Below are 19,463 nucleotides of genomic sequence, written 5' to 3'. Positions count from 1 at the left end.
GTATTTCCGCCCGACTAAGTTTATGTGCAAGCTGACGAGAGCCTGGCTGTCATAGCATTTTTATAAAGTCTGTATTGTCTAAAAAAGACACCCTGTATAAAAAATGTGCGCACATACATTGCCCTGTGTGCAATGGACAGCAAAACTGTAAGTAGATTATGGTACTAGCAGGTCTAACCTAAATTTAGGGCTAAGCAATGCTCATACTTTGTTTTCAGCATTACAGTTCTCTCAAATCGCCATAATTTTGACTCAAACATGGCATCAGAGCCAACTGTACCTTTAGTGACTATATTTGCATCGTCATGGTGCGTTTATCATGAGCATTTGCTCATAGCAGTCGCCTTACCAAAAATTAGGTGCTTTTCAATTCATGAGTATAACTCCATGTCGTGTGCCATTGAACAGTGCATGTAAGATGACATTTTTGCCCAGGTATTCCAGTTACAATTAAAAAAAAAAAAAGGAGTTACTATTCGGCGTATTTCCCAAAATGGCGAGATCACGAGCTGGATAAGCTAGTGGCACTGAGGTGCTTTTTCAGCTGATTTTTCTGAATGAGGTAGAGAAAAAAGAATTGTCAACTTTCAAATGTTGTTGTTTTCAGGAAACATTTGCTGCTTTTGAAACACCTCTGACAGCGAAAATTTTGTCTGTGACTTTTTTACTGTAATTTGTAGCTTTTTGTCTGATAATCCCAAAATTCAATTGTAAATGCTCTAACGTATCATAATTAATCTTTGCGTTGTCAGTTGTGACCACTTTTAGCATCACTTCAAAACACCCGTCTAAAGTCATAAGAAACTAGCACCCCACTGCGGGGGGTGCTTAAGGTTATGTGCACCCAAGCTTTGGAGACGTTGAAAGGCCAATTTTCAAATAGAGCTCCTGCGTGCTGTAGAGAATGAAACGACGTGGGTGATTCGGTATGAGTTAAGCCTGTCAAGCACTCACTCGACTGTCAAGAGCGTGTCCCCTCAAGAAAAAGAAGAGCATTCCCGGCATAAGCAGCCATAACCACCTTATGAGCAGCCCGACAACAGAGCTAGGGGGCGAGGGCAACCCGCTCGTTGGGTTCCAGTCGGGTATTGTGCACCCAGCAAACCTTCTGTGATATCTACAATACTCACTTTGCTCATGAACATCACACCCAACGTACTTCATAACCTGGTGATGTCGCGAGGTGCTGCCAACTCAGATGAGCACTCATGCTTACATTAAAACCAAATTAAAATATCTTAAAAGACAACATTCGCCACTATTAATCGGTCAAAGTGCCCACGTATACAGGCAATCAAACAACACAAACATCTTGAAGTTTCAATTTTGGTGTCAGGGGTCCGAAGGTGTAGGGGACGTCCACCTATTATAACTGTTGCTTATGAGCCTAAATGATTTCCTTTGCATGTCTTGAAGTTTAGAGAGGTTGCTTTTCGTGCAAGTAGGCTGTACCCAAGTACCACATTCCAGTAGAGACCTAATAATTATCTGTAAGCTGTGAGAGGCTTTACTCCAAGTGATTACTTTGATGGGGATTGCCTCGAGTGCTCCAACTTCTGCGGCACCTTCTCTATATATTGATCCGATTACTTTATCTAGGCTTGGCGAATGATAACATCTACTTGAGGCCAGATCGGCACCAGCCAGGCAGATTTCTGTCGAACACGTTAACATTTACACAAAGAAATGTAGTAGCAGAATGGGCTCTAAAGGGTGATCTCTGGGCATAGGTCGGCGAAAACTGTGGAGACTCGCTCATGAATATATTTCCCGCTTAGGGCCCCCTCGGACTCATCAAATTTTCCTGAACCGGACTCGCTAGACTCAGGCTTATTAAAATTTTTCTCAACAGGACTTTCTCGGACTCGAGCTCAGAAATATTACTCTTTCAGACACAGACTCACGGCGCTTGATCTGAGTCTGAGTGAGTTGACTCATGAGTCCTCTAGCATATACTTCACTTTCTCAGTGACGGTGTCAATGCTCTTTTACACCAATATCTCACATATAGGTGCTCTAGCTACTTGCGCCTTTGATCTCGTACCATTAAATACGAGTTATCATAGTTGCAGTCCAGCAAGGACATTTTTTATTGAAAGAGATGACTCACACGAGGTATTTTTATCAACAGCTTCCCATGAAAGGATTCGTGGGCAGGATGTCAACCCCCACCCCTCTAGCTCACCCCTCTGATCAATAGGAATTCAACTGGTGCACGAACGCTAGTCCGTTGAAATATGTGTGAGTAGATGTGAATATAAATGTGAGCCATTTAAGGCTGATAGTAATGATGAGTTGAGTAGATAGGACGGTAGGTCGGCAAAAAATTGTAGAGTTCACTCAGACTCCCCAAAATTTTCCTCAACCAGACTCACTCTGACTCAAGCTCACCAGATATTACACACCTGGATTGACTCAGACTCATGGCTTGATCTAAGTTTGAGTGAGTCGACTCGTGAGTGAGTTTGCTGACTTATGTCTTCGGGAGAGGGGGATCTCCTGCATTAGGTTTAGATGTCCAGTGATGGTTGGTGGTGATGGTTTTGTTGCAGGCACTGTAGCTAGAGATGGGCGAGGCATCTCTGGTGCCAAGGCGCCCGACCTGGTCTCCGACAGCACTGCATCCAGCTCCAGGGGACCACCTCCCGCAGAAGTCGTATGGCCGCCCCACGCATATGCAGACTCGGCATGGCTGTGAGTTCCTTCTTTCTTTTCATAAAGATGCAAGTCCGTGCTCTATTTTTAACTGTTGCATTCTGTTAATGAGCTCAAAAGCATAGGTGGGGCTTGCGGCCCCACATGTGCAGGAATGACCATGCTTGGAAAATGGAAAGCAATGTTCTGACCTTGAGATGTTAAGAAATCCATGGTGTTCAAGTTACGTTATACGAACACGCTCGCAGTGGCATCTGTCGCAGACCCTCTGTTTCCGTGGCATCCGAGACCTGATCAATCAATCCATATTCTTCTTTTACAGCATCAGCTGCTAAAAGAGATCGGTCTTACTTTTCCCATTTGATCGTTATTAGTCTTGTCCTCAATATATTTGCAGTGGCAAGTTTCAAAATGTGGCGCTTGACGGTGAATAGAAGTAGAAAGCTGTTGTCATATCAAAACCATGCAACTGGACCGCTCAGCACCGCAGAGTGAATAAGTGAATAGTGACAGTGTAAATTTACATCTATGAGTTTGCAGCCAAATATAAAACTGTTCACTTATTATTATACCTGTTTTCCCCAGAAAGCGTCTCCTTTTGCACTTCATTACAAAAACTGTATGGCACGCCAATTTATTTTTTGCTTCATTCTGGGGCGAGCATTTTTATACTAATGGCATTAGTTGCAGAACTCCTCTCAAATGAACCTTGCCTTGCACACTGGCCAGCCTCCCTTCATTGCTAATTACTAGAGCTGTGCGAATAGCAAAATTTTGGGTGCGAAGCGAATTCGAATATTGAAGTGTGAGTGCGAATCGAATCGAATATTTCTAGAATATTTTTTTAATACTTCTAAGCGAAATCAGAAAAAAAGTTAGAAAGGATTCCTAAGCATATTCTTATGAGATAGCAACATGAAAGTGTTTCTTTTCACTAGGTTGATGAAGCACTGGCAAGGTGGTGTTTCTTAGTTGTCTTATCAAGAATGAGGCAATATAGAGGCCGAATTCTATTTATGTACATGATTTGGTGCAACCAAAGCGTTGCCGACAACACTTTACACGTGATAAGCAAAGATGCCATTTCCTCAGCCTCTCCTCCTCTTTCAACTTCTGTGGAAGCCCAAGTGATGTGGCAGACAGGGTGTGCTCCCTTCAAGTCCGGAGTTCCAAATCTGCCTTGTAGACGTCGATATACAAGAATATCTGAAATTTTGGATGCTAAAAAGCTTTGGCTTCCGATTTTTCGGACTTCCTGCCCAAATTTCAGGTCCAAAACAGCATTAATTGAACCCCCACCTCTGCCACATCTTTCATCTCCACGTTGGAGCCAGCGTTTTTCTTGAGTTAGTACATTTGCGACCGTAGCAGAGCTTGAAAGGCAGCTTTGCCGCAATACCAGGGTGTAATGAGGTGAAGCATATTGAAAATCTAGGGACCACTTCCAATCGGACACTGACTGTGTCTTGGCAAATTTCGACTGTAACGGAGCTTGAAAGGCAGCTTTGCCGCAATACGAGAGTGTAATGAGGTGAAGCATATTAAAAATCTGAAGGGGTCCTTTCAATCGGACGTTGACTGTATTTGTTTTTGGGAAGTTCGAATAGCTCAAATAGTAAAATTCCAGTGCGAATCAAATCGAATAGCAAACACCGTGAGAAAATATTCGAAATTTCGAATATTCGCACACCCCTACTAATAACATGCGCATTCAAGTAATTAGGAAAAATTGGTTCGATGAAGAGTAATTAAGTGCACAATTTTTGATGTCCACTGTTGCAACTGATGTATAGGAAAAAACCTCTTTGTCAGCACTGGATTGTCTGCTAAATATTACTGAAAGACTTTTTGAAATGTTTACTATAGTGATGCAAGTGTGTGAATGGCTGTTAAAATTTAATGATCAGGTGGACTATGCAAGTGGTGTTCCTGTGTCCCTACACCAGCCACAACATCATTATGAGCGGCAGGAATTTGTCACCACCGACAGGGAGTCGGCACTGGTTGTTTACCACGAAGAGGCATACATCAGCAGCAGCCGTCAAATGGCATGGAAACCTTCATACAGGTAACTACTCTTCCCATTTGCCGATTTTTCTGGACTAGGTTTGTTGGTGGTGAACTTTGGTTGCATGAAGCGTTGTCATAGACAAGACAAATTCTTCCGTTGTGCTGCTAAGCTAGTGTTGTGATCTTTGGGTTGTACTGTTGCTTGCATAACATAGTACCGTCATAGCCAAGACGTAGTAGTACACAGTTTGTTGTTCAGTATAAGTTTGATAAACATAACCATTTTTGGTGAGCATACTCACAAATGCCGTGAACCCCAAACGTATATTGCTTTTCTAATTTAATTGTTCTTGTTTTTTTTTTAAGGAAAACCCAAAGAAGTTGCCAAATGCTTGCTTCTCAATGTATTATATTTTGCTAAGCTGTATATAAGTGTCTTTATAGATAAAACTACTCTGTGGCACTCTGTTGTTGTGAATCTCTGGTATTTTCATGCTCCCAAACTTCGCTTAGTTGTTACAAAGCCTTGACACTATTGTAATTGCTAAATTTTAGATAATCTGTAAATAGTAAAGGTTATAACAGCATCTCGCATGGTTTATTCCATTTGGTGAAGTAAACATTTGACTACGTTCAGTCTCCCAAAAAGTGTTAATAACAGTCGTGAAAGACATGGTGTGCAATCTAATATGTACCTATAAATTTTTACATCTTTTGGTATTCTGTTTGCATTATAGTTTCACATTTACTTATTTTTGTGATTGCTGTTTTATGCTGACAGTGCACTCACAAATGGTCTCATCTAATATCCTGTTTAAGAGTGAATGGTGCAAACATTACGTGCTTACACTCAATGTTGTTGCATGTGTTTCTGAAATGTTCCTGAAGTGGTCTGTTATTCGTGCTGGGTTCAATGACTACGTAAATAGTGCAGGTGACAGGAGTAGGTAAAGACACTTATTGGGCCACATGTGCTTTACAAAATGGAGCTGCATTTCTTTCTTTTTTTGCATTCTTATCGCACACTGTGCACTAGGTCCCGTTTGGAGGTCTGCCCCGGCTTGCAGTGGCTACCTTCAGAGAGTCGCCCGTTCCTGTGTCAGACTCGCATCAGCAGGCTCAGCACTACGAACAAGAGATCGAGCAGAGGGCTGCGGATGAAATGGTAGCAATGTCCCAAGTGCTGGACCTGGTAAGCACTGCCTTCAGAATTTCATGTCATCTTGAAGGTGAAAGTAAAGAAAACTTGTATATCTTCCGCCTCGACAAGATTCGTGTTACCCTCCATGCATAAGCAGCTCTTCTGTACCCTGTTTATGTCCCCTTGCGGAAAGGATAGGACAGGTGAAGTGCTGACTAGGAATTATAAATGTGTCTGCACTCTGCAGGAGAAGGGCGCGGGAATACTTGTTGAAAATGCGATGCCTGCCTGGTGCGCAGCGCTGTGGTATTCACAAAATATAATCACTGTGGCCTTCTGAATGAATAAGCAAGCTTCTCTAGGAGGTGTAAAAAGAAAGTTGGGGCCTGTTACTGGCCCTTTAAGTGCTTCAGCTTTGCCAGCGGCCATGATGCATTGCCCGGGTAAACTGCCATTTTGTAGAAGCTCTTTCACTGGCCACATTGATGCTAGTAGTACGTCTTAACTCCTTGCAGCACCGATCGGTGGCCCCAAGCACCTCTCGCGACTCGGTAGTGGACATTCCCGTGTCGCTCCACTCGCACCATGCCCACCACCTGGCACGGCCTTCATCGTCTTCCTCGTCCTCGCCTCCACCACAGAGCCCTGCCCTACTGGTGCTGCCAGGCTCGGCCGAGGAGTCTGTGGGAGCCTTGAGGCTGGAATCTCAGCTGACAGTGAGTGTTTGCTACTTTCAGGCTGTAGAGCCTAAGCGAAAGGGTGCTAATCTGCGAGGAACATTCTCAAGCCTAAATTTTTCCTTTTGACGCTGCAGTGTCCAGATCCGAGAGTTTCATCAAAGTGGAATAACATTTTACCACTCGAATGACTTGTTTAGACCATGTCTGCGTAATCACTGTAGACGGCAAAATCTACATGAATGGTCTTCCAGTTGTCTAAGGAGTCTCTTGAGGTTAATTTTAGGCTCATCCAAGCTCATCCAAAGGGAATCATCCACCCTTTCGTAGCACAAAGCTGCTAAGGAAATCTAGTGTTGGTTTCACAGGCAGAAAGAAAGTTGATGAAATCTTTGGCCTGGTTTATAAAGGCGAATTCTTCAACTAGGAGATTTTCTGTCTGTGAAATCTGGGTGGATTTTCCTTGCAGGTTCATGCTACATATGGCTGGAAGACAACACTTTTCCTTTCGCGAACCTTCCCTCACATTCTGGGCTTTTTCTGAACTTAAGTGATTATTGGAATACAAACAAGAAAAAAAAAATTATGAAAGTTTTAATGCTGCCACAGTGGTTGGGCCATTAATTGCGGAGGTGTCTAATCTTGGCCGTTGCCGTGTCAAGTTCAACCGCACCTGCTTTGTAGGTTGGCCCCGAGAGTGCATCTACCTTAGGTCTACCCATGCTGTTGGACAAGGCCAGCCTTGCATTGTGCTCGAGCAGTGCCTCTTCCTCTGCGCTTTCTTCCCTCGGGCCATCGACTTCGTCAGGCAGTCGAGGTGCCATAGGCCTGGCTACCCACCTCTCGCAGCGGTACCTCCTAGAGCAAGCACAATACCTGGTGGCCGACTTGGCATCCAAGTGAGTCTGCACCGCGTGAGCTCTTGAGTACTTACTTGCACCACAAGCATTCCTTATCATTTATTACTCTTTCTTTCTTTCATTATTTCTCTATTCCTTCTCCTTTCCTTCTTTCTTCCGTAGCACCTATATACAAATTATCCAACTCCAAAGTCTCTTATCGCTTTTTTCGTCCTCTTTCCGGCGCCAACACCAGTCGACCAGCGGGATACCTGTCCCTTCTGCAACAAGTAGCACAATAAGAGGATTCAAAAGTTCAGAAGAGGACAAGCTTAATTCATAATATAATAATAATAATATCTGGGGTTTAACGTCCCAAAACCACGATATGATTATGAGAGACGTCGTAGTGGAGGGCTCCGGAAATTTCGGCCACCCGGGGTTCTTTAACATGCACCTAAATCTAAGTACACGGGCCTCAAACATTTTCACCTCCTTCGAAAATGCAGCCGCCACGGCCGGGATTTGATCCCGCGACCTTTGGGTCAGCAGTCGAGCGCCATAACCACTAGACCACCGTGGCGGGGCGAGCTTAATTCATGGGTCATTCTTCATTCTCTGTTAGAATCAGTAACCCCCTTCTCTGTCGTAGAGGCAACAGCACACAAAAAACTCCAAGTGGACTTAACTTAGCTAAGGTGGCTTTGATTGCACTTAAATGTCATGTGTCAGAAAAGCATTCGTATTAGGCTTCTTCTGTGACAGTAGGCTGTTGAGCTTGTCACGCCACTGCTGAGTATGAGTCGTAAACAACAAGCAGCTATATCGAAACATTGGTGCTGGGCAGCTGTACATATCAGTAGTGTAGAAAGGAGTGTTCCCTCACTCATAGATGAGCCATCACTGCCAGCAGTGTCGTCGCCTTTATGCACATGCGTATTCATAACGCAGTGCTTTCTTCCTTTCTTTTTTTCTTGTGGTCTTGCAGAGCTTCATATACTGATGTACGCCTTGACAATAGATGTTGAGACACTGTTTATTTTGTTTATTGCCCAGTAAGCAGCATCATACGCAAATTTTGCCTAGACTTGCAGTCTTTGTTAAGCGCACAGAATTGTTATGGCGGGAAAAATAAAGACCGACCCACGTTACTTCCAGGGAGCTCCTTCCCTCAATTCTTCAGAGCTCCTGCTCCTCCGGCGCCTCCACGTCGACGGGTGTGCCCTCCGCTGGTTCTTCCGCAGCTTCATCATCAGTTCACGGTCTCAACTTCTCACTGGCTGCTGCAAAGGCTCTTTTGGCCACACAGCAGCAGCCACAACAGCACAAGTTTGGCAGTGGAAGCAGCACGCTGCAACATGCAGGCCCCTCTTCGGTAGCGAGCGGCTCGGTGGCGGCCATGGTTGCGAGTCCCGAGCACTTGGAGGCCGAGCCTTTAGATGCCGGGGACGAGGAAGGAGTGCTGGACTCCTCGTCTTCCGCTGGACCTGGCGCTCTGCTCGAGGTGCATCCTGCCAGTGCGGTGCCACTGTACGGGAACGTTTTTGTCACGGAGCGAGGCGAGGTGGCTCTCGTCAGCAGCACGGGGCAGGACTCTGAGGACCTGCTGGAGGTCAGTGGACTGACCCGGATCTGTGTATGTGGAGGCTATGCAAACTTTGCATGAGGAAAATGAAAGGGAAAAACTCGGTGCCACTGTGAAGTGCGACTGCCTCGTAGCTGGGTGAGGCGTTAACAGGGAACAAATTAGCGAACCTGCTAGCAGCAAGACTAATAAACTTTATTCGAGGCAACTTTGATACGAAATTGCCTTGGGAGGCACAACCCAGCACAGCTGTGCCACCTTGGCAGCAGAGTGGGTTGGTAATACAGAATATTAACCAAACAATACATTAACAAAAACATGATTATGCTCTACAGGTTATACAGAACGTAGTGTGGTTGCTAACCGGTCTCTTGTTATGTCTTTAAGCAGTGTGTCTAGCCATGATGCCATGGAAACCTTTGCATAACTTTAAGAGAGGCATGAAAGTGGCAGCTGCTACTAACAATGGCCCGAAGATTCCGTTTCGTTAACCGTTTACCATTTATTTTATTCCAAGTTGGTAAATGTAAAGCATGATTATATGTGATCTCTATTTAGGATCCAGTATTTTAGTGGTAAACTAAGAATAGGAAAAACTCGTGGTGAGTTCTTGTTTGTTTATTTGTTTATCTATTTACTTATGTGTTTGTTCATTTAGTTTTCATGCATTATGTTTTACCCAAGAACCAGTCGGGCAAAGCAAATTTGTCAGAGACCCAAAGGAGTGTAGACACCAATTTTCAAGGCTAAATTAACTGCAGCATAGGCATTGCATGCTTACACTGATTGCTGTCACGAATTATGACTGACAACAGATGACTAAAAAAATAGTTTATTTTGATTTCAATGGCAAGAGATGAAAAGGTGGCTAATTTTTCTGAACTGTTCTCAGTAACCATCCTCAGAACGCCATCTTCAATTTCAAAACAGTGGGAGGTTAACGATGCAACTTCTGACTACCTCTTTGGCACATCTGCACATGTGTTTTCCAAAATGTGGCTATAACACGGGAGTGTGCATTTACCCGTTCCTGGCATCATCAAGCTTGAGCGAACATGCGGAATTGAGAAGACAGCGGATGAACTTGATGTCTTTGATGCTTTTGTGGATCACGGGGTCTCGGGGACATAATGTACTTTTGATTTACATCAGTGAAGAGTTATTCGCCCTGCTTGGCATTAATATTGATGAACTCTGCGATAGAAATTGGGCTAAATTAAATTACTGGGGACATGACCGTGCGTATTATTGCCGTAATTATTGTTCCTTAGGGGCAGTGTGTAGTGCTCAAGACAAACAAATCATCACTTGAAAATTTCTTGTCTACACTCCTTTAAGACAGTGATCGCTGCACGACTGCATGCCTGCATGTGCTCCACTGCAAGCAACCCTGCCACCCACGTAATGTTTGCTTTCTTTTTCTCTTGTTTTCTTTCATTTTGCTCGTCGTTGTGACAAAAACAAGAAGCAGGTAGGGCAGGGGAACGCGGGCCCAGGTCCATGCAGCTCTGTGCAGCAATCTGTGCTGCGGCCACTGCAGCGGATGGAGTGGGCAAGTTCAGTGATTGTGACTGTTATATTGTGACTGTCAGGCCCAATTCACACAGCCGTCAGATCTTGTCACGGCATCAGCATCTGTCTTGAGACGGCATTTTCTTGCTAGCTTCTTCTTAGTAGTGTCGCGCTGATGGCATTAGCAAATGCTCTTAGTCTTTTCAGTCTTTTTGTTTTTGAAGAAAACACAGGTGTAAAACACCGTTTCACGACGGTTGTCACCGGGGTGATGGTGACGTGACGTGGCATTTGTCGGCTGTATGGATTGGGCCCTACATGCGAGAGCATATCTTACTGTATCCCCGTGACTTGTGAACAGTTCTAGCCTTTTGTGTTCATTCGCATATTGCCATCACTGCTTAGTGCTGGCCAAATTAATGCTTCATTCATCTGGTATGGGCTTATGATTTCTAGTGTTGCCATAGGCTAGTGTTGCCAAATGATGCCTATTGTTGGCTAAACAATGGCAATGGTAAGTGTTGGCCCATGTCAGCTAATGTACACTATGTACTGTTGCTTTGACAGCAGCATTGTTATAATTCAGTTTCAGTCCAATGATGCTCTCGCACATACGTGGACTACAAACTGAGTCGGTTCTGCCTGAAATTCAGACCTCCATGCCAACATAATGCTACATGTAAATTTGTCATTCCATTTTTACTAGAATACAAAGTATGCGCCCTTAATTCTTGCACAACCTTATTGCTCTATAACACTGTGCCCTTCTTATAGACTGCTTTTTGAAAACATTGCTGTTTCCTGTATTGTAATGTTGGCAACCACTATTGCATGTAGTCATACTACAAATTTCTGCATCTGTCATCAATCCAGATATTACCGCAGAAACGTACAAAAGTTTGGAAAGAAAGATTTAACAGAAGACTGTTGGTGTAAGGTAATCTATACTCCATTTCATTCATAGTAGGCAATGCTATGGAGGTTGGAGAGTGTTTGTTACCAAAAAGAACAATATAGTGCGTTTCTTGTGAAAAGACATGGATATTTGTCAAGTGTGTAATTTGATGTAGCAACACAGTTCAACCTGGATATACTGAACTCCAAGGGAATAGCGAGATAGTTTGATATATCAATAATTCGAAATACAGAATGTGCATATGTGATGCTTATCTGAAAACTTTGCACGTCTCGGACAATCTCTTCAGATCTTGGAAGCAAGAATTTAGCGATTTCTTGCCCTAAGGCTGTTTTGAAGGCATAAAGGTTATCTATTTTTTATCCGTGCTTTCTTGTAGAATGCGATTATCACACCAGGAGGCCTTTTACGTTCTTGAAGTAGTTGGCAGTCCTCTTTGTGAGGAAGAATGACTGCAGATAGCATGCCTCACTGCACGGCAGTTCTCTCTGTTACGAGTATTCTTCACCATATTTTTATACAGCTATGTTGCGGTAGAGGTTGCTAAAGCAAATTCATTAGGGAGTGTATGTAAAATCTGTGCAGTGCATGCCATCCATAATAAGTCCAAGGCTCAACGAAAACTCGTCATGCGAGGGAGATTCATTGAAGAAATAAAACAGGCACTCGCCTTGTCCAAAGGAAAACACATATATTATTGTTTCGGGGCCGCTACGGGACCATTCATATATTGAAACACACCTTGTGCAATATAAAGCACCTCTCTTGGGTTCCCGTTCTTGCATTGAGCATTGGTGTGCCTTGTCCCGAGAGAAGGAACACAGTTAAAGATGAAAGAGAACAAGGAGTGCAGAGAAGATGGTGGAAGAGAGAGAGGAGGCAAGTGTAGTGCCGTGCAAGACTATGAGATGGGCCCATTGTATTTGCAATTTGTGCTGCTGAAGCAGAAGCCTATTGCCTCTGCCCCCAAGAGAGCCCTGCAGTTTGTGCCACAAAACTAGAAGCTCATTGCTGCCACCACCAAGGGACCTGCGAAATGGGCTAGAATTTTTCATCAGAGAGTACTCTAATTTTTGTAAAGTTTTAACACGAAAGTGTTTTATGCCGGGGTCCACCAAGTACATCCGTCACGGATATGACGTTCGTAAAATGGACGCCAACGGACGAGAAAGAAAAAAAACCAAGAAAAAGATACTCCGCTGGGAATCGAACCCAGGACGTTGCGGCCGCGACGGCAAGCGCCCGACGCCCTACCGACTAAGCTAAGTCGGGAGATGCTAGGCACGGCGCGAACGCGCCTTATATATATCTTTCACACATTCTCTTTCGCGACGGGCGGAGCGGGGCGGTGCCGCCGTCTGCGAGAGGTGAAAAGAAGTAATGCTTCACTATCGACACTTACTAGCGCTTACTCCGAGATTTCACGCGATATCGAAGGTCATGGTTAAAGCGTCTCGATACCAGAGAGGTAGACTGGCCGCGCTGGCATCGCCGAGGCACCCTATATATCTTACACCGTGCCCTAGACGCAGTTATTTTCTTTGCCTTTGGCTTCGTGTTATCGTGCGTCGGCTCATCGGAGTAGTGCAGCTTCCATGTTCACCAACGGGATTTCTCCGCCGCCGACTGCTTCAATTGCGAGAGCACCGACTAACAAAACTGCTGCAATATGCGTTGCAGAAAGGACGCGATTTCGACGGGCGAATGTCGTGCCTTGGTGGAGCGAGAGCAGCGCCTGCGAGACAGAGGCCAGCGGGACGCACGCGTTTGCGGCTCAGGCTACGAACCTCTACCTCCCGTGTTGCTGAAGCGCAGCGTGTGTTATGTATGCATGAGCACAGGCGTAGGCTACCCATTACTAGAAAGCGCACACCATGCCGTTTCTCTCCTTAATTGACGACGCTTTGAAGAAGTGCATACCGGGTACCAGTGTTGATTATGAGCTTGTTGATATCCTTACGCGGGATTCACGATTCGCTGTGTCCAAATATATGTTCACACCGTCAGCTACCACAACGGTTTAATCATGATCATGGGCGTAGTCGTCGCGATAGAGACATGCTGTCAACATGGGTGCATCCACGTCAAACGGTGCTATAGCTGCCAAACACGAATAGACATTGTACAAGCTCTCATATATCATTACACAATAAGCACTACTTCTGTGAAGACACGTTTCACTTTCGTGTTATACCGATTCCTATGACGGAGGGATCAGCCATGTTTTTTTCCTTTATGGCTTGTGTGCTGCCCTTCAAAACCATTGCCCTGATCGACAGCATCTGTAAATGATGACGTTTGGTTGGCATGAGCATATCCAATGTGACAAGTAATCCTGGGCCAGTTAGGCCAAGAGAATAATAGGGGACATTAATTGTTGTCTTTAACTGTAATGTTGTAATTATGATGTAAAATTGAAATGAATTAAAGTGGACAAAAAAAACATTCTTTCCATCGGGGCGATCTGAACCCACAACCTTTGATTTACCTGTCCGATGCTCCACCAATTGAGCTACGATGGAAGGCACTTCCCCATTGACTCCGTTGGGTATTTCTGTGCGTGTAATCCCTGTAAGTGTTAGCCAGTGCCACTCATAGCCAAGGCAGCTATGAACACTCTTCTGGAACATTCTTTCTGTGAAAGGGCGTCACATGGCGCATGATCTTTACATGAGGTGGCAGCTCACCAACAAACCCTCACATGCCACCCTAAGGCCTGCCTGGACGAGGCCCTCACTATGAATGAACGAATGAATGCAAATTATTTCGCAATCACCTTTGAGTTCGACATGTCTGGGTTTGACATTATCACCACAAGGTGATGTGGCTGTCTTAAAACACCTTTGTGTTTGGGATGCAAAATCAGAATTGTGCGTCTCTGCAATCCTTGCAGGACGTTCAGCAGTACCATGCGGCTAACCAAGTGTGCCACCAGAATAGTGCGATTCAGAACTATGTGTCGTCTAGTGCTGACCTCGTGGCCACTTCCGAAGGGGTGGAGCCTGGCATTCATTCCACTGTGGACTCCACCGACAGCTCGGAGGTGAGCCACCTAGAAGAGTGTTAAAATATGAACGAAATATGTAGTGAGCTATACTGGACATTTGTACTAGTATTAACTTTTTTTAGGCATTGTCGTTTAGAAGATGCCTTTATCTTTAAATATATATGTATATAAAGTGAAGGCTACTAACTTATCTGCATATACAGTAAAAGCTCGTTAATTTGAATTCCACGGGAACGCTGAGCAATTTCGAATTAAACAAAATTCGAAATAATGAAAGTGAGCAAAAATGGGTGGATTTCGGGGGTGGGGGCACGAAAAATATTTATTGGCCAAAAAAGTCGGTGATGACCATCTGCTTCTTTTCTCTGAATGCCACAGCTGCGGCTCTCTGTACCAGCGCGCGGACGCGGTGCAGGGAATCCTCTTCACCCTCTTCAAAGCTGAAGAAGAGACGCGCCACATTAAGTGCCTCCATCACCGCAGAAGCTGACGGGCGCACAGGCGCTTCGTCATCTTCGTCTTCCTCACCTTCTGGCTCTTCAGCAACAGGCTGCGCACCGGCTACTTGAGCGATAATGTCCTCATCAGTCAGGGCACCACACACCGATGCACCGGTGTCAACTTCAACATAATCGGCAAAACGTACGCCCCGAAGAGTGTCGCGCAATGCCACTGGCATGAGCTCCTCAGCCCCGTCCACGTCGACGTCACAACTATCCTGCGCACTTCCAGCTGCAAATCCACTGTGGCGGAAACAGTTCGCGATTGTGGTCGCGGTCACCTGTTCCCATGCGCGCACCAACATGTGCATGGCAGTGAGCAGCGTAATGCCGAAGTCCTTCCTGTCGCCCGTGCACAAAATCATTCTCTCCAGCATGTGACGCCTATAAAAGCACTTGATGTTCCTTATCACACCCTGGTCCATTGGCTGTAGGGCCGCAGTCGTATTTGCTGGAAGGAACACTAACTTTGTTGCTCTCAGCTCAACGTCGACTTTGTGCGCGGAACAGTTGTCGACGACAAAAGAACGCGTCTGCCGCCCAGTTCCATTCGCCTGTCGAATTTCAGTAGCCACTTCCTGAATAGGTCACCTGTCATCCAGGCTTTCTTGTTTGCGGCGTACTCCGTCGGCAGTGACCGAATGTTTTTGAAGCACCGTGGCTTGAGTGCTTTGCCAATCACAAAAAGGGGGACCTTTTCCGTACCGGTCATATTTGCGGCGACCAGAACAGTGACACGCTCTTTGCTGCGCTTGCCGCCGGCACAGCTGTCTCCCTTGTAGGTGATCGTCTTGTCTGGCTGCAACTTGAAAAATAACGCTGTCTCGTCAGCGTTAAACACATCCTGTGGTGAGTAGCTCTCCAAGTACTGCTGCAGGGTGTCGCTTCTCCAAGTAGCGCATGTTTCGGCGCCCACTTCCTTTGCCTCGCCGGATAATGTGCGGAATACGAGATTGTGCCGTTCCCTGAAACGATGAAACCATCCCTCGGAGGCGACAAAGTCTTCAATGTCCAAGCGCAGGGCGAAATCGGCTGCCTTGGCCGTGATGATAGGGCTGCTCAATGCGATACTCTGGGCTCTCATTTCTTTAACCCAGATAATCAAAGCCGACTCCAGTTCCGGGAACTTCGCTGTCCTTAGCCTTTTTCGACTGGCGCCAAAATCCTCGGCTTCATAGGCGTTTTCAATGGCCGTCCTGTTGCGTATGTAGGTTGACAACGTGCTCGGAGGTATGCCGTGCTTCCTCGCAATTTCGTATTTGCTCGAGTTCCCTTGGTCAACCTCTCGCAAAATCTCCACCTTCTCCTTGACAGTCTTCGCGCAGTAGTTTCCCTGCGGCATCTTGCAACTTCGATGCGGAATAAGACGGCTTGACGGCGTGAACGAACAGCGTGCTCGAGGAACAAAGTGACGCTGCCGGGTGCGGCCTAGGACTGCTAGGACTACTCCGCCGACTCCTCAGCGTCCCGCGGGTCCCGCGTATACAAGTGGCGCCAGGCGCTGAGATAGCGGGAGGGCTACGGAAAAAAAAAAATTGCTCCCTGGATTTTGGAGGCCATACTTTGCTCGCCCTTTGCTCGGAGGCCACTTGAAGCTCGAAAAAACCGGTCGTGCCACCTATCGTTCGGCCGTAAAAGCTTCCACTAGTGTTTGACGATGATGACGCTCGGCGGCGCGCGCTTCGAATTATCCGTAGAGGCGGCAATTTCTGTTCGAATTAACGAATCGTTTTACACATGGTCTCCTATGCACTGCGGACCGGACTGCGGTGACCATTTCGAATTATCCAAAATTTCGAATTAATGAGGTGTGAATTAACGAGCTTTCACTGTACAACACTGCTCTGTCATCATCTAGCCGTGGCCTCCGAGATTGGCTCCGGCAACACGATGGCGCGTTGCCGCGGAGGCCACATTCTAGCGAACTCGCTGCACGGTGCAAGATGGCAAAAGCGCGGGACGAGTGGACATCCGAAGATCCCGTCATTGTTACCGTGGTTCAGACAGTTTCCAGCAGCGCCTAATCTGACGTCTCACAGTTGTCCGCATAAAAAAGAAAACATCGCAAAGCTGCACGTCATAAGGGGCTGCTCCATGCGAGCGCAGTGAAACCACGCACGCGTGCACAGCGTCAAAAACGAAGAGCGAACGACACGGATACCGCGGAATATTCGGAAAAGTGCTCTCCATATGCGGCGCGAACTCGAAGCATAACGGCACAAAGCAAGTATTTTTTTTAGTGGCGTCACCTGTCCAGAGACCTCTGCAACAACCGAAGAGTGGTGCTACGAGTGCAAACGCCTTTTTTTTTTTTTTTTTGAAATGAAGTCGGCACAGTTATCGTGGTGGCACCTGCGTGTGGTTGGATGAGGTTTGAAGTGAAGGAGGAGAGGGCACGCCCGCGCATGCACCCGCAGCGGCAAGAACGCCGGCTTGAGGGGCGTAGGCCCAGCTGCCCGTCTCGTGCACACCCGCACGCACAAACGAGTGCTCGCTCTCGCCTTGCAGTCGCCAGGGCTTCGAGCAGGCAATACGTGCCGTAGCCGCTTCACGCTCCGTCATCATCCGGGCAGTCGCAAAAGATGCAATACATGTGGCTCCTGCTCGTGCCAAAATGACAAATTTTAGGGTAAAATTTCTATGTTGTTGGCGGCGAAAATTCGTTATATCAAGGGTGTCTCCCGCTGTCACTTTGTTACATAGAGGTCGCAAATACATGTGCTTTTATGGAGTAATGGCAGGGAATAGAAAAACTTCGTAATATCGAGGAATTCGTTGTATGGAGGTTCGTTATAGGCAGGTTTGACTGTATAACCATCTAGTATATACTGTTCAAGGAAAACAAGTAATTGTATAATTTTTTTCTAGCAGCTTTTAAATAGCATTTCACGTGCTCCTGGTGGTTAGTGGATATGATGCAAATTGTAGACCACGGGCTCAGAGATTTTCAGCACACTGGCAGTGGACTCGAAGATCATGGTTGGGAGCTGCACATAATGGTTATCGTGGCTTTGTGTCATTTTTGGCTATTGGCAATAGCGACTTTCTTTTTTTTTCACTTTTGGTATCAAGAACGTACGTTCTTGCCAACTTTTTGTTATGCATCTGCTCATATTTCAAATGCAATATTTAGCACATAGCCTGCTCTGTATCCTATGGAATTCAAGGTGGCTTTTCATGCAATGAAAGATTTCTTTGTAGTTAGCCTTCAGTTCTTTTGCTATGTTCTTTTAGAATTCTTTGCATTCATACTCACAAGCAGCAGCGAACACAATATTCAATGTGCAGTGTTTGCGCATGAAGAGACTTTTAATTAGTTTAGTAGTGTAAACTCAATCATATTAGTATGAGCTTACCACTTTATCAACATATAATGCTGTCTGCTGAACATTGTTATTGCCCCCGGCAGCTTCGTTTGTAAATAAAATAAGCTTAGTGTGTACTGTGTATGTTATAAAAGTACCCAGGACGGTGGGTGCGCGAAGGGCAAAAAAAAAAGGGGGTTCAGTTTTCAGAGATTTGCTGACAGTAGAGTAGGAAAACACTGTGATTAGCTGACGTGCAAAAGAAGGGCGGTGTCATGCTTCATTGTCTATCTGTCAACATTTGAAGAGAACTGCTACATCATTTTGGCTCGATGCAGTGGCATCTTCACAGAATAGAGGCTGCTTTCGGCATTGAGGACATAAAATACATATTAAACAGTCGGGACTGCTTCATGTAAAAATTTCCACAGTTACCTTTTAGAACTGGTCATGAAGCGAAGCACAACTTATTAATGCCAATTTTATTGCTTCAATATCTCTCTCACTAGTGGAGAAATTCAAGCAGACATGTTTACTACCATTGTTGCTGCCTTCAGTGTTCTTGGAAGCATCGTATGCACTTACAACTTGAAACGTTTCTTGTTTGCTGAATGCTTAGAACTATTTTACTTTGTCTTGAAGCATGTCATCAACACTTCGGAAGCGTATGTGGACACATCAAGTCAGCACCACCATCATCATCATCATTTACAAGATGACAATCATGGTGAGAAAATTTGACTCCGAAAATTGGTGTTGTTGTACTCGTTGTGCTCCATCCAGGCTGGCTGACCTGTTCAACTTTTCAATGTGCCATTTACAGTGCCCCGATATTAAAGGGACTGTCTACCGTCCTTCATCGCTTTTCTGTTTTGTACCGCAATAGAAAGCGCACCGTCTGAGGTGTCCAACCTTGCAGTGGTTTCTCTGGAAAGTGAGTAGATGTTTTTAAAACAGAATTTTTCGATCTGCGTTCGGTCTTCTTCCATTGGCGTGAAACATGCCCACAACACTGGTTGCTGGACGCTATGATGATTGTAGTGCCGGTAAAAATTAAAACAGAAAGCACATGTGATTTCTGTAGGATTACTTTATTTTTGCTGAACACTACTGTAATGAATGTAACAATCGTTTTCAGCGCGCTAGTGCTTAAATAAAGCCTTATTATACGATTACAGAACACTTGATTTGCTGTAATCGCAGTCTATGCGTTTGTTTTAGCACTGCTGCCGCAATCCAAGCCAAGTCGACTCATCAAAAAGAGACAATAAATGCTCGCCTTCACAGCGCAGCACATGTGAGACATCCTAATAACA

General features: G+C 45.4%; 2 protein-coding genes across 3 annotated transcripts in view; one reads left to right on the top strand and one right to left on the bottom strand.

Annotated features, from left to right (window-relative positions):
* The window catches only part of LOC119394228 (uncharacterized), a 164,308-nt gene that overhangs the window by 82,948 nt on the left and 61,897 nt on the right, over positions 1–19,463 (bottom strand).
* On the top strand, positions 4,563–10,522 carry LOC119394224 (uncharacterized). Of its 2 annotated transcripts, none has more exons than XM_049415714.1 (6): positions 4,563–4,723; positions 5,702–5,857; positions 6,322–6,522; positions 7,168–7,382; positions 8,481–8,934; positions 10,376–10,522. In XM_049415714.1, exons 1-6 carry the CDS (start codon positions 4,706–4,708, stop codon positions 10,490–10,492), a joined length of 1,161 nt encoding a protein of 386 aa, XP_049271671.1. In that variant the 5' UTR covers positions 4,563–4,705; the 3' UTR covers positions 10,493–10,522. The 2 variants fall into 2 exon arrangements, with proteins under 2 accessions (XP_049271671.1, XP_037517440.2); XM_037661512.2 differs by having other exon boundaries at positions 10,373–10,522.

Source organism: Rhipicephalus sanguineus, chromosome 5, assembly GCF_013339695.2.
Source record: "Rhipicephalus sanguineus isolate Rsan-2018 chromosome 5, BIME_Rsan_1.4, whole genome shotgun sequence".
Lineage (NCBI taxonomy): Eukaryota > Metazoa > Arthropoda > Arachnida > Ixodida > Ixodidae > Rhipicephalus > Rhipicephalus sanguineus.
This window is presented reverse-complemented; position numbering and strand designations above follow the sequence as displayed.

Excerpts from the sequence above, each read along its gene's own strand:
- LOC119394224 (XM_037661512.2), top strand. Across the intron at positions 6,523-7,167 it reads GGCTGGAATCTCAGCTGACA|GTTGGCCCCGAGAGTGCATC; the intron begins GTGAGTGTTTGC and ends CCTGCTTTGTAG. Across the intron at positions 7,383-8,480 it reads GTGGCCGACTTGGCATCCAA|GGAGCTCCTTCCCTCAATTC; the intron begins GTGAGTCTGCAC and ends CGTTACTTCCAG.